General features: G+C 40.8%; 2 protein-coding genes and 1 long non-coding RNA gene across 4 annotated transcripts in view; all 3 read left to right on the plus strand.

Moving 5' to 3' along the window:
* The window catches only part of LOC116390271 (gliomedin-like), a 7,886-nt gene extending 5,541 nt beyond the window's left edge, over positions 1 to 2,345 (plus strand). Inside the window, exons 15-21 of the mRNA XM_031859754.1 lie at positions 316 to 396; positions 476 to 568; positions 651 to 722; positions 864 to 938; positions 1,081 to 1,206; positions 1,304 to 1,454; positions 1,547 to 2,345. Coding sequence (XP_031715614.1) covers positions 316 to 396; positions 476 to 568; positions 651 to 722; positions 864 to 938; positions 1,081 to 1,206; positions 1,304 to 1,454; positions 1,547 to 2,009 — 1,061 coding nt within the window. The 3' untranslated portion in view covers positions 2,010 to 2,345. The remainder of the gene's footprint in view (positions 1 to 315; positions 397 to 475; positions 569 to 650; positions 723 to 863; positions 939 to 1,080; positions 1,207 to 1,303; positions 1,455 to 1,546) is intronic.
* Positions 2,346 to 3,607: 1,262 nt separating this feature from the next.
* Positions 3,608 to 13,485, plus strand: clpxb (caseinolytic mitochondrial matrix peptidase chaperone subunit Xb). Of its 2 annotated transcripts, XM_031859790.1 has the most exons (15): positions 3,608 to 4,203; positions 4,767 to 4,844; positions 5,577 to 5,737; positions 5,868 to 5,982; positions 7,272 to 7,426; positions 7,548 to 7,707; positions 8,678 to 8,719; positions 9,205 to 9,381; positions 9,488 to 9,652; positions 10,447 to 10,535; positions 10,642 to 10,806; positions 10,924 to 11,223; positions 11,564 to 11,656; positions 11,743 to 11,849; positions 11,984 to 13,485. In XM_031859790.1, exons 2-15 carry the CDS (start codon positions 4,790 to 4,792, stop codon positions 12,072 to 12,074), a joined length of 1,875 nt encoding a protein of 624 aa, XP_031715650.1. In that variant the 5' UTR covers positions 3,608 to 4,203; positions 4,767 to 4,789; the 3' UTR covers positions 12,075 to 13,485. The 2 variants fall into 2 exon arrangements, with proteins under 2 accessions (XP_031715650.1, XP_031715660.1); XM_031859800.1 differs by lacking the exon at positions 8,678 to 8,719 and having other exon boundaries at positions 3,609 to 4,203.
* LOC116390479 (uncharacterized) lies at positions 9,660 to 10,233 on the plus strand. Its single transcript, XR_004213171.1, has 2 exons — positions 9,660 to 9,877; positions 10,004 to 10,233. It is a non-coding gene; the product is annotated as an uncharacterized LOC116390479 (long non-coding RNA).
* Positions 13,486 to 13,521: the final 36 nt, after the last annotated feature.

The following is a 13,521-nucleotide window of genomic DNA, read 5'->3' on the forward strand; positions in this document are numbered from 1 at the left end:
CAACGGGTCGGAAACACTTAAAATAAAATCATGAGTAAAGTCGTGACTATAACTTTAATTAAAACATATTTAATGTTTCATTTATTCAACAGTTCCTCTCTCTGTGGACCAAAACAGTGATTCCTTCAATAACAGTGGAGCCATTATTGATGCACCCATGAAAAGTGGTAAGAAACTGTCTATTGGGATCACTGTTTGGTATCAGTGTTGATCAATTCACACATTTAGTATTTGCGTTCTTTATCTTCCCTCAAAAGAGCTACATTTAATATCTGTACCATCTCTTCTAGTTGAATCTCATTTTTCTTTCTGCAGATCCAGCAACTCCTCGTCCAACTGACAACAGCAGAGATGTCACTGACTCTGAGAAACTTCTAGACACAAACATGGAAGCTGGTAAACAACCAGTTTCAGCAGCAGGGAGACTTAAAGACAAACTTTGACTACATGAGAAAAAAGTTGTTTTCTTTTCTAGAGTCAGTATCATTTCATCAAGATGACGACCATGACATCTTGAACGATACCAAGAGAGAAAATGTTACAGAGGCACCAATAACATTATTGACAGGTAGGAAACACTGTGTTTTGAATTGAGCAAAGTTAAACCATGTATAAAACATTATATATAAATGTTATTTTTCATTCTATAGCTCCACTTTCCGCGGACCAAAACAGTGATGCTTTCAACAATACTACAGAGGCACCAATTCGATTATTAACAGGTAAGAAATGCTCTGTTTCAAATGATATGTAAATGTAACAATGGCCTTTAGAATATTTGGTCATGTCTTTTGCATGATTTTGATGCTGCACTATATCACCATTATTGTCTATGTGCATTTATGTTTCCTTTCATGTTTCAGCCTCACTTTCTGAGGATCTGGAGACGGACGCCTTCAACATCAGTGGAAATATTATCAAAACACCCATGAAAAGGGGTAAAAATAAATAGTTTTGTGTCCTGTGTTTTGTTTTAATAATAATCTTAATTTATAAGATTTCTCTTTTCTCTCAAAGCCCATCAATCATCTTTAAAATGTTATTATTAAAATACTGAAGTACCTATCTTCTGTTATTTAGAGTGCAGAATTAGAAATATTAAATGTCCAGAGAAAGCCACCAAAATGCAAAGCACATTTGGAGCCTGGATGTCCGATGCATCTCAGCAGGATGGAGGTCCATACTGGCTGGCCGATCATTTTTCAGGTATATTTTTTATTTTCTTTAGTCTACAAATCATTCATCAAAGAGATTTGTGAGTTATTGTGGATTTACAGTAAACACTGAAACATTTATTTCCCAGGTCGAGTTTTGGTGGAGCGCAGGAACATTTTGACATTTAATGATACAAACAACAAAATCATAGACGTCGGGACGTGGTTCCAGGGCTGTGGTCATGTTGTTTATAAGCGGTCATTTTACTTTCACAACGCAGGAACAAACAAACTTATTAAGTAAGTGATTGTATTACCTTGTATAAGACTTTGTCCCTGCCTTATTAACGTACTCATTCTGACTTTTTTCAAACTTGTGTAATATTTTACAGATTTGACCTGAACACTGGGGGAACAAACACTCTGATCATGGCAAACAGCAGATATCACAACCTGGCTTATCTTTTTTGCAACTCAAAGACGTATTTCAAGTTTTCTCTGGATGAAAATGGACTGTGGGTCATTTTTGCATCAGGTACAGATGATGATACGATGGTTGCAAAGATTAACACTGATAGATTCTCTGTGGAGTCAGTCATTAACACTCGCTACCCTACAACGAAAGCAGGAAATGCTTTCATTGTAGGTGGGGTGCTATATTTTACAGATGACAAAGACAGAAAAGTTACATATGCCTTTGATTTAAAGAAAGAGAGTCCTGTGGATGCAAGTTTTGATTTAAGGCCAGCCAATGGCATCTTGGCTATGCTGTCATATTATCCCAACAGAAAGCTTCTGTATATGTGGGACAACAGCAGCGTGAAAATATGCAAAGTTAGACTCAAATGGAACTAGAAATAACCACAAAACTTGTAAAATGAGCAATACAGTTATTTGTAAAGGCTCAGTTGGTTTACGTGAATGTATTGAAACACTGACCCGATTTTGACACACGATGTTTAAGTCACACTGGACTTGTTCACAGTAAATATGTTACTCAAACTACTGACTTCTAATCTTTATTTGTCTATTCCAAGATACCTCAATTTTGGATTTAAACAGTCTATAAAGAAAATGATTCCACATTTTTTAAATTTAAATTATTATGTACAACTGTGAGGCCATTTCCAATGTCACTATTGAACATGAAGGCCATTTAAACTTTCTAGATAATTTTTATTTATTTATTTATTGTCATTAAACTACAAGGACAAGACAAGAGGACATGATTTGGTCAGCACCAAAGCTTTATGTGTATGTTATTATTATCATTGTTAATAATATAAGTATAACAGATGTCTAAGACTTTTTTTCCTGTTATTTCTTATGATATCTCTGATTGTTTACATAAGAATCAGAATCAGCTTTATTGGCCATTTATGCGTACGCATACATGCTCTCAACGTATATACACAGAATATACAAATAAACAAAAACAAAAAACAAGGACAAAAAAGTAGAACAGATATAAGCATAAACATTTAACTATGTATAAATATAAATACATATACAAAAGTATAGATATGAACATAAAAAACAACAACAATTATCATGAAATGGAGGTAATAGCGCAGAATGACTGATTAATTGTTCATCAAAGTGACGGCTGGTGGAAAGAAGCTGTTCTGGTGTCAGGTGGTTTTAACGTACTGCAGTGCCTTATAGCGCCTACCAGAGGGGAGGAGTTGGAACTGGTTGTGTCCAGGGTGTGATGGGTCTGCAGTGATGTTTCCTGCCTGTTTCCTGACTCTGGAGATGTACTAGTCCTGAATTGAGGGCAGGCTGGCACCAATGACTTTCTCTGCAGACCTGATAGTCCATTGTAGTCTGTTCTTGTCCTGTTTGGTGGCCGATACAAACCACACAGTGATGGACGTGCAGAGAACAGACTGGATGATAGCCGAGTAGCAGCTCCTGAGGTAGGTTGAACTTCCTGAGCTGGCGCAGGAAGTACATCCTCCGCTGGGCCTTTTTGATGGTGTCAATGTTGGAGGCCCACTTCAGGTCCTGGGAGATTGTGGATCCCGGATACCTGAAGGTCTCCACAGCAGACACAGTGCTGTTGAGTATGGTGAAGGGGGGGCAGTGTCGGGGGCTCCTCCTGAAGTCCACTGTCATCTCCACAGTTTTGAAGGCCTGGTGCCTTCCTAATCTTCTGTCTGTGAAAAAGCAGACTCATCCTCTTCGCAGATCCTCAGTGCGGGTGGGGGGTCGGTTAGGAGAGCTGAGAGGCGGTGGTGGTTGTTTGATATCAGAGCAGTTGGGGGGGGGGGGGGGGCTTATCAAACCTGCAGTACAACACATTCTGGTTGTCAGCCAGTTGGTGAGTCTCATCAGTGTGTGTGGGGGGGGATGGTCTCCTGTAGTTGGTAAGGTCCTGCAGGCCTCTCCACTAACGCAGGGTCGTTGGCTGAAAACTTTTATTTTATTTATTAATGACAGGCATGTCCTACTCCAGTAGGCTACATATTATAGTTGGTATTGAAAGCAATTACAGACCACTATATGATTCCACCAACAACTCCGGTAATAAATATGACAGTATTGTTAATTTTACAGTGAATCTTCGGTTCAGGACAGCGTGACACATTTACGAGGATCACCCAAACGTAACACAGACCGTACATTACGAGGACCATTTGAACGCACCAGCGGTCATTCCTGTAAACGCCTCCTGTGGATTAGCTGCTAGATCTCCAAACATCGGGATGGGTGTGAGCCGCATAGACAGAAGCTAAGCCTCCATATTGCTTACACCGTTCACACGTTTTAATTCACGTCTGTTAGCTACTGTACCCAGAGAGAAGGCTAGCTAGCAGCTAACTGTGTAACCGACCTAGTGCATAACAGCGTTACATCACTTTGGGTAGTGTCCCACCTGGGAAATATCGGCCTAGAGAAGCCAATACTGTATGCACTGTGACATTAGTACGACACACTGAGCCGTTTAACTAAAACAAGGGAGCGAAAGCTGCAGTGACTTTGAAAATTGGTGTTGTTTTTTTTCCCGAAGAGGTTGTCAGGACGCGACTGGGTTTCATCGTGCCCTGTGAGTAAAACGAACTAATTACATGTTGTCTCGACGTATGCTGGTCTAACGGCACTGTTATAATTAATAAGCTAATTTTAGCATTTGGCTAGTCACGTTAGCCTGCGTTAGCTAACGCTAGCTGTTTGTTCAGGGTAACTCATATTAACCACTGCGCAACATACTGGCTGTATGTCTGCCAGGGGTGTTTGTCATTTCCACCAACAGAAACACCAGGTAGTTCTGGCTTGGGCCTAGCTTACGTAGCTAGCAGTTATTTATTGACATAACACAACCAGCGAGCGTTACACTGTTTATTTTGCCGTGTATTGCTGCCGTTAGATAGCAGGAGGTAGTTGACCTTGGTAGCCTAATAATTTAATACATGTAATGAATCATTTAACCGAGATTGATTTCTACAGTAGCATTGCCACCTTCGCCAGTAAATGACCTGCTAATGCTAACTGTGACGTTGAAGTTGTGACATGTTTTGAAGGCTAAACGGCCTCTCTTGTTTGCTACTGCTGTTTGTTAGCCTCCATCTTCTCCTCAGCACACAGTGTTAACTTTATGTTCATTTTCAGGATATTGAGCCAAACGGGGAGTTATGTCCTGTCCATGCACTTCGGCTGCCAGGTTGTTCCTAAACACTGCCCACAGAGGTAAGAAAGTGAAAGTACCAGCTGGCTAACAGCTGCATGACATTGTGCTAAAGTTAACTTGCTGCTGTTCGTGAAGTAGGTCTGCAGCTAACTCATAATAGTGTCCGCCCGTCACCTAATGCCCACTGCAGGTGGGAAACGTGTTTTCGTAGCTGTAAGAAAGCTGTAACGTGAGTCGTAAACTTGCATCACCCAGCTTTTCATAGAGTTGCACGGTTGTGACTTAGCTTCAAGAGTGATAATGCAAAAGGAAAACACACATAACTTGTTTATATGAAAACAGAAAATAGTGTTAAGTACCAATAGCTTAGCATACTTGTTACGTCAGCCAGAGCCCCTCACACTTGCGTAATACCAAATGTTCAGCCATAGCATATATAACTATGGACTCATTGCCCCAGACCATGAACTGCTGCTCTAGATAATATGCTGTGTGTTCAACTGATATCTATAGACAGAGGCCATTATGTTGCAGTTTTTATACTCATCTGATGTGTTATGAACTAATTAAGTTCCCCCAATGATGCATGTAGGGTGGCAACTAACAATTATATTCATTATCAATTCATTTGCAGATTATTTACTCGATTAACCGATTCATTTATTAGTCTTTCAAGTAAAACAAAATTGTGAAACATTTAAATTTCCATAGTTATTGTCATTCATTTGAAATATATGTTTATAACAGACAATGTTTTTGGAATCAAAAGGAGTGTTGTTGTTTGTTGTCAGGATTGTCCTGCTCCCGGATCCAGTTGTTTTCTCTGAGTCGTCAGGGATCTCGGGAAACTCACTTACCTCCCAGGGTACGAGTGAGGTCGTTTTCAGAGGCCGCTGTCTGCTATGCTGCTAAAGACGGGACAACAAAGGACAGTGGAAGCGATGGTGGAAAGGTAATCTCTTGGAGGAGAAATCTCATTTGTAGCTCTCTTCCATGATAGTGTTACGCATTACTCTGTAAACGGAAGAGATGGGTAGTAATGTATTGTAAAATGTGCTGACCCTGTTGTTGTTTTTACACAGAAAAGCATCAGTGAGGGGAAGAGACTTTCTGGCTCTGGAGGATCAGGCAAGGGGGGAAGCCAGCTACGCTGCCCTAAATGTGGAGATCCCTGCACACACGTAGAGACCTTTGTATGTGAGTAAACTTCTTAATATTCAACAACCAGGTTTACCAAGAAATATGATCTGATGTGTATTTTAGGCACAAAGTTTATGTAGAAACTTAAAATCAAGATGAGTAAGTGGGAAAGGGGAAGAATATGTCACCAATGTTTTGTTGAGTTCGCACACAAAAATCCTCACTAAAGAAACAAAAGAAAATGTAGAGAACAGTTTACGAGAGAGGTTCTGTTTTATGATTATGTAAACAAGGAATCATACAGCAAACATCCGGTATTATTAATGTAAAAAGATATCTGGATTATATCGTTGAATAACATGCAACATGGAGGAGGCGGAGAAAAAAACAACTGAGGAGATGGTTTGTGCATTGGCTGACTAAAAATAAAAGAAACAGAGGGGGAAGTGCAGCTGCAGCAAATAGACACATTTTCATTTTTGTCCAGAATTCGGTCTTGAAATGTGTCTTTTGTTGTATTTCAAACAAAGCATTGAACCAGGGTTCACATTTTGCTGTGGTACAAACTGTAGTGGTGGACTGCAATCGCTATAAACATAAAGCATATGAATGGTACACATTACATTACACCACAAACAACCATCATATGTCATTTCCTGGCACAGTTTGTCAAACTACAAACCTGCAAGTAAACACTGAGGGATAGGTTTCATTGTTGTCAAATGAACATTTTCACTATGTGAGTTTATATTCTACAACTAAGAAGTGTTGTTTAGATTGTTTGAGGTGTAGGAAACCTCCTTTCAAACAATCAGATGCGGGGTTCCTGCTCTGGGTTGTTTTGTAACTTGTGAAACTTTATGATTGTGTAAACTTGTGTCGGTGATGGACCAGAGCTCCGTCTACCACTGTCTATGTGTCTATTCAACCACTCAGACCACACAATCTGATGCATACAAGCGGCAATGTGCTGTCATCTCACTATAATCCAGTAACCAAGTATCATCTAGCAGTGTAAGTGCAGCTTGGTCAGGGACTGCTAGGAGTCAAATTGAAGTTCATTGTAAAAAGAGAATTCATTCAAATCTGTTGAAAACAAACGTACCAGGGACACTGCTCGGCAGCATGTGTAACACATTTATCCTGCAGTTCAGGACCAGCAGCAGACAATTTTTGGCCATTTCTACAGTTCAGCACTATGAGCCACCTGTTGTTTTTATTAGTGCGAGTCAGCTTATTGATATGCAACCTTGAAAAAAATGTTAAGCTGTGAATGTCTCAAACACTTTTTTTTTTTTAAACCAGGTTGTGAAATGTTTCTGTGCTGTGTGTTTATTCTTTTGTAGCATCAACACGATTTGTCAAATGTGAGAAATGTCATCACTTTTTCGTGGTTCTGTCTGAAACGGACTCTAAGAAGGGACTAAACAAAGAGCCAGAATCTGCTGCGGAGGCAGTGAAACTGGCCTTTTCACAGAAACCTCCCCCTCCTCCGAAGAAGGTGAGAAATTAAAGCAGGAAGTCAAAATATGCTTTTAAAGGACTTTCATTGAAATGTTACACATCCTGTTGTAATCAAGTCTATTATCCTGTTATGAAGCATAAATTGTTTTTTTCTCCAGATATATGCTTACCTCGACAAGTTTGTTGTTGGCCAGTCCTATGCAAAAAAGGTGTTGGCAGTTGCAGTGTACAATCACTACAAGCGCATCTACAACAACATCCCTGCTGGGAGTCGACAGCAGGTGGATGTGGAAAAACAGCCCACTCTAACACCTCGTGGTCAGTATTACTGCTGTCTGTAGATATTCGGTCATTCTGCAGCTTATTGGTGGACCCCCCCCCCCCACAGTTTTTCATTAGAAAACTCCCTTTTTAATGTCTTAATTTTAAACAATTGTTATGTACGTGTTGATTTGGTTTCCTCTGATCACTTGCAATAATCAATTCACTGTTGCTTTTCCACCTGTACACCAGACCATCATCATAGTCTCACAGCTGATAAACACTGCGCTGCTTATAAAGGCAAATGGGAGTTTTGAAAGAAAAATGTTTCCTTTGTCAATGAAGTGAATTTGAAAAAACTTTAAATATATAGTGCTGAGCTTTGACCTACTTCTGGGCTACATTTCTGTTTTCATTCCATACTGGACAGCAGAGACAGACAACAAATATGAAGCCAGAGAGTGAAGTGGAATGGTATGCGCCAGGAACTATGATTTTAAATAGAAGAGTTGCTGTTTATGCCACTGTTTGATTCTGGGATTTATCAAACACTATTTTATGTAACACTATTTCAAAATTCAACTTAATCATGGAATTAAAGCCGTTTTCATTAACCTCCTGATGAAGTAAACGCAAAAGAGATGCAGTTCTGCAAAATTACAGTAGTAACGGTTAATAATAACTTTATTTACAGGAAAGTGCTGAAAAACAAATACATTTCCAATCGTTCAAGTTTGTCACAGTGAAGCACTGAAATTTCGCGCACAATAGCTTTTATTCTCTACCCATCCAGATGTTACATAATCAAGTCATCATCAAGTCATTTACTCATAAAATAACTGATAAGAGGTTGCAGCTGTGGCCTTCATTTATAACTTGTCTTGAATCCTAATCGGTCTTATTTGGCATTTGTTCAATAGCTATCGCACTACTGTATAGAGGTTTTTTTCAGGGCTGTAGTGATAATGTCATAATGGTAGTGAATAATTATAATATTGATTTGGGTACTTTCCTCCTCTTCCTGTAGAACTAGAGATGAGAAGACGAGAGGATGAGTACAGGTTCACAAGTAAGTGATTGGTCCTCCTTACTGTTGTTTCTATCAGAGGCCACTTAAAAAATCACAACACTTGAACTGCAATTTCTGTCTTTATTGTCATGAGTTGCACAAATGCCAAAATATAGAGACAGCTGTGGCTCCTCAGAGCTTTGTTCCACCTTTTCCAGGCAGATATTTCTAGTGACTTATTTCTAGTCATGCTCAACCTAAAGAAAGATTATAGCTTAATCAAAACACCAGATCATTAAGCAATAACCCAGATGATGCAGTTCATTTTATTTGAGGAAATACAGCTCCAGTTGAGCAGCGACTATCAATTCACCATGCACACAAATGAGCTTATAAACTGAGTCTTTGACTGACCGGAGAATATCAGATAAGTTGACCCACTAGCATTCAGTCTTTTATAGTGATTTTTGAAATATAGTTTCTGGAGAAGTTCTTACTTTTCAGTCACAACGCTAACCCCCCTGTGACTTTTCTTGTTGTTGCAGAACTGCTGCAGATTGCAGGCATCAGTCCTCATGGAAATGCTCTGGGAGCGTCCATGCAGCAGCAGGCGAGCCAGCAGGCACCTCAGGAGAAGAGGGGCGGGGAGGTCCTGGACTCCACACACACTGACATTAAGCTGGAGAAGAGCAACATCATACTTCTAGGTCCAACTGGCTCAGGTTGGTGTTTAGTAATATATGACAGTGACACTCAGATCATAAGGATGTACGCCGCTACATAGGCAGTTCACCTGTAAATGGACCTGTCTTGTCAAATTTGTCACAGGTAAAACGTTGTTGGCGCAGACGCTGGCCCGTTGTTTGGATGTTCCGTTTGCAATATGCGATTGCACCACACTCACTCAAGCTGGATACGTGGGAGAAGACATCGAGTCAGTTATTGCCAAGCTGCTGCAAGATTCCAACTACTCAGTGGAAAAAGCACAACAAGGTGGGCAGAGGGACTGACTTAATAACCTACTGGAGATGACGGTCAGCATGACCCCCAGTTTGGAGAAACAGACAGCAGTACCGGCACAGTAGCAAAGCAAAGCACTGCTGTGGACCGGGGCGGCAGCAAAACATATTTTACCACCTAAAAGAGAGGCTCGCCTAGAAATATCAATACCACAAGACTCCGATGACAAAAACAGTGATTTTCGCTTTGCAGGAACAGGTTGCTGATCTACCGCTGCCTCGATTGGTTCGTTTCTTTGTGTGACTGCGTGACTGGTGTTTTAAAGGTTAGTTTGGATTCACCAAAGTCGCACAAGAACACAAAAAACCGAACCGATCGAGGCAGCGGTAGTCCAGAAACTTCATGTTCTGCAAGGTAGAATTTGAAAAATGGTGTACTTGCATGTTTTCTCACCTTTTTATATGATGATCAGAATACACAAACAAGTCGGATGTAAATAAAAAGGCACAAATCTCAAAGTTAAACTGATTCAGTCACTATGAACATCACGACACGATGAGAACAATGTTTCTGTCCTATGCTCGATCTTGTTGGGTATGTTATCAGTAAGAATTTTTAAAAAAAACAGTTGAGGATTAACGAAAGTAAACATCAGTTTCATTTTTACAGAGCTGACTTATCGCTGCTCTGCAACTGTTGAGTCTCGTAGTGTTTTCTTCACATTTGAACCGTTTTCAAATGATTAAAAGTGGATTATGTTTAGTATAGCGTAAGCTCATGTTATTGTGAAATGTAAACATGGCGCTGTCATTGCATTTCATGTGCAGGTATTGTGTTTCTGGATGAGGTTGATAAGATTGGCAGTGTGCCTGGAATCCATCAGCTGAGAGATGTAGGAGGAGAGGGAGTCCAGCAGGTCGGTATTCAACTTTAATGTGGTTTGTTTATAGACATTAATCTCAGAATAACATTGTGAGAGAAACTTGTGTTATTAACATTTACTTCATTTTCCTCTCTGTCAGGGTTTGCTCAAACTCTTGGAGGGCACGATCGTCAATGTTCCTGAGAAAAACTCCAGGAAGCTGAGAGGAGAGACGGTGCAGGTGGACACAACAAACATTCTGTTTGTGGCGTCTGGTGCTTTCAACGGACTTGACAGAATCATCAGCAGAAGAAAGAATGAAAAGGTAAATTTAACACGGCTCGTATGCGCCGACTGTCGGCTGATACTCGGTCTCCACTCCTGTTTGTTTATTTCTTCATTCCTGCCTCTAATGTGATCCTCTTGTTTCGTGACTCTTCAGTATTTGGGTTTTGGAACTCCAGCCAACATGGGGAAAGGGCGGCGTGCAGCGGCTGCCGCTGACTTGGCCAACTCCAGCGGTGAGACGGACACGGTAGCGGAGATCGAGGAGAAGGACAGGCTGCTGAAGGTCGTCGAGGCCAGGGACCTCATCGAGTTTGGAATGATCCCAGAGTTCGTTGGTCGTCTTCCCGTGGTCGTGCCTCTGCACAGCCTGGATGAAGAAACGCTAGTCCGAATCTTGACTGAACCACGCAACGCCGTGGTGCCCCAGTACCAGGCTCTGTTCAGCATGGACAAAGTAAGGATGCTCCTATAACGGGCACTATAGTACAGTGTTAAGCCGTGTTCAGACAGGCAGAAGCCCACTCTTTATTTTGAATGAGACCAACGAGGGGGCTCTGGCTCAGCTGTTGCCACAACGCAATGCCGCGTCATCTAGTCAAATGCCTGCAAGGGCACATTCCTGGTAGATTACCGTGTAATGTCAAATTACCACAGTATTTCTGCTGGTACCGGAAAGGCAACACCTTTTTCTTGAATCAGACCTACACGTCTGTTAAAATGTTATCTGTATGGGTTCATACCTGAACAACTGGATATTTGGAATTGAAATGAATCTGCTGTGTGTTTCGTCTCAGTGTGAACTCAACGTGACTCCAGATGCCCTGAAGGCCATAGCCAGGATGGCTCTGGAGAGAAAAACTGGAGCTCGTGGGCTCAGATCCATCATGGTATGTGATTTTTGCCATGGGTTATCACACATACATTTCTATGTTGACGTAGCACAATAATTAAGCATATCCTCATTTTTTTATAGGAAAAGCTCCTTCTCGAGCCCATGTTTGAGGTGCCACACTCTGACATCATGGCTGTTGAGCTGACCAAAGACATTGTTCTTGGAAAATCCCTACCGAGTTATATCAGGTCAGTATCTCTCCGCTCACAGTGCAGTGCTACAAGTGTACAATGTTAGTGATCAGATTCCTTAAGCCGAGCTCACCGAGTCCCCAACGTTGTGTTGTCTGGAACCTGAACTGGAGTTTCCATTTGAATTGCAGAGCCCCCGCCAAGGAGTCTGCAGAAGAGGAATATGACTCGGGCATCGAGGAGGAGAACTGGCCTCGGCAGGCGGACGCTGCTAACAACTGATCCGTGTCACTCATTTCACCTAAAGGACAGTCTGTGAAATCATTAGATCATTATGAACCTTTTAAATCCAACTCTGGATTTGACTATAGCCTCTGACAAACGAGCTGTGGACACTGTAGTCGAGGTAATAATGAAGTCTGGTGTTTTTCACTGAAGAGTGTTTTCCTGATCAACAAGTTAAGAGAGTGTAACAAACTTTGGTCCTGTGCATCAGCTGTTAATTCTCTAGCGGTGCACTCACAGGGTGGACCTTCATAAAATATTTCAATCTCTGGGGATTGTCAACATTTTTATCTATATAAAGATAATGCAATTTTATTCACGGAAGGATTTGTAGCTAGTTTATTTGTGTTCTCTTTTTGTGGCGATGGGCTGTAATAGCAAGGAAAGCAAATGGAAATGATGGGATCATACTGTGCACTTCAAAAGAAGTGGAGCGGAGTAAGTGTCGATGTGATGGAAACATGTTGAGTAATGCCTTACATCATAAGGACATAATATTCCATAAGCACATCAATATTTCAACGTTTTCTTCTTCACCACCATTGTAATAATGGTGCTCACAGCAAAACTGGTCGCTGCTTAGGTGGCATTTGTAAGCAGTTTTTATGACACGACCTCTAATTAGGAGCCCACATTGTGAAGTGTAACGCATCAGCAAACTAAACAGAGCAGGTGTTAAACAATGGTGACCTTTTAAACAGACAGAATGGTGTGTTTTTTAAGTGTTTTGCTTCCACTTGTAGCCCACCATTTAGGGAATGTATCGGTTCACTTGCTGACCCTATCATCACCGGACTGGATCACACGGCTGCCTCTCAAAGCAGGATTAGCAGGTTGCCAGATCACTTCGATGTGTTCTATAATTATCCTCTGAGACGTTGCTTTGTAGTAGATATCCTCCAACATACAGTACATGAATAAGTCATATTTTTTAATTTGATATTGAACCTTCATTATTGTGATTCAAATCATAATTGGACAGATCATCTCTTTCACAGTTGGCTGGATGCCGCTCTCAACCTGTTTTGTCAGACGACCCTTAAGAACGGCGCAGGTATTTATTTTCATTGTGCGTGCCCCAGCGTTGGAAACCCACCTCAGTGTTAGTGATGTAATATCCTGTTACTAAATGGTGTCTCAATACACACGTCTGTAATCAAGTCTGAATGCTCTCTGACTTAACCGAACCACGCTGCTGTACTCTTTAACATGCTGTTTGTGCTAGAACATGAGATTAAACTAGATCTGTTCTCTCTTTGCTTTTAAGTTTCCTTTTCCTTCAGTTCAGTTTAAAAACTGATTTTCTGTTTTCAGAGGTCTGTTACAGAACCTGTAAACTCCCCCAGTTTGTGAATCTGAAATTATTTGTGATTGTTGAAAATATATAAATAAAATGTAAATCTCTGTACAGAATTGTTCTTTAAGTTTAAACTTGTCAACAGAA

This window comes from Anarrhichthys ocellatus, unplaced genomic scaffold, assembly GCF_004355925.1.
Source record: "Anarrhichthys ocellatus isolate YVR2014 unplaced genomic scaffold, GSC_Weel_1.0 scaffold2, whole genome shotgun sequence".
Classification (NCBI taxonomy): Eukaryota; Metazoa; Chordata; class Actinopteri; order Perciformes; family Anarhichadidae; genus Anarrhichthys; species Anarrhichthys ocellatus.

Excerpts from the sequence above, each read along its gene's own strand:
- clpxb (XM_031859790.1), top strand. The coding sequence starts at position 4,790 with ATGTCCTGTCCATGCACTTCGGCTGCCAGGTTGTTCCTAAACACTGCC. Across the intron at positions 4,845-5,576 it reads CCTAAACACTGCCCACAGAG|GATTGTCCTGCTCCCGGATC; the intron begins GTAAGAAAGTGA and ends GTTTGTTGTCAG. Across the intron at positions 5,738-5,867 it reads GTGGAAGCGATGGTGGAAAG|AAAAGCATCAGTGAGGGGAA; the intron begins GTAATCTCTTGG and ends GTTTTTACACAG.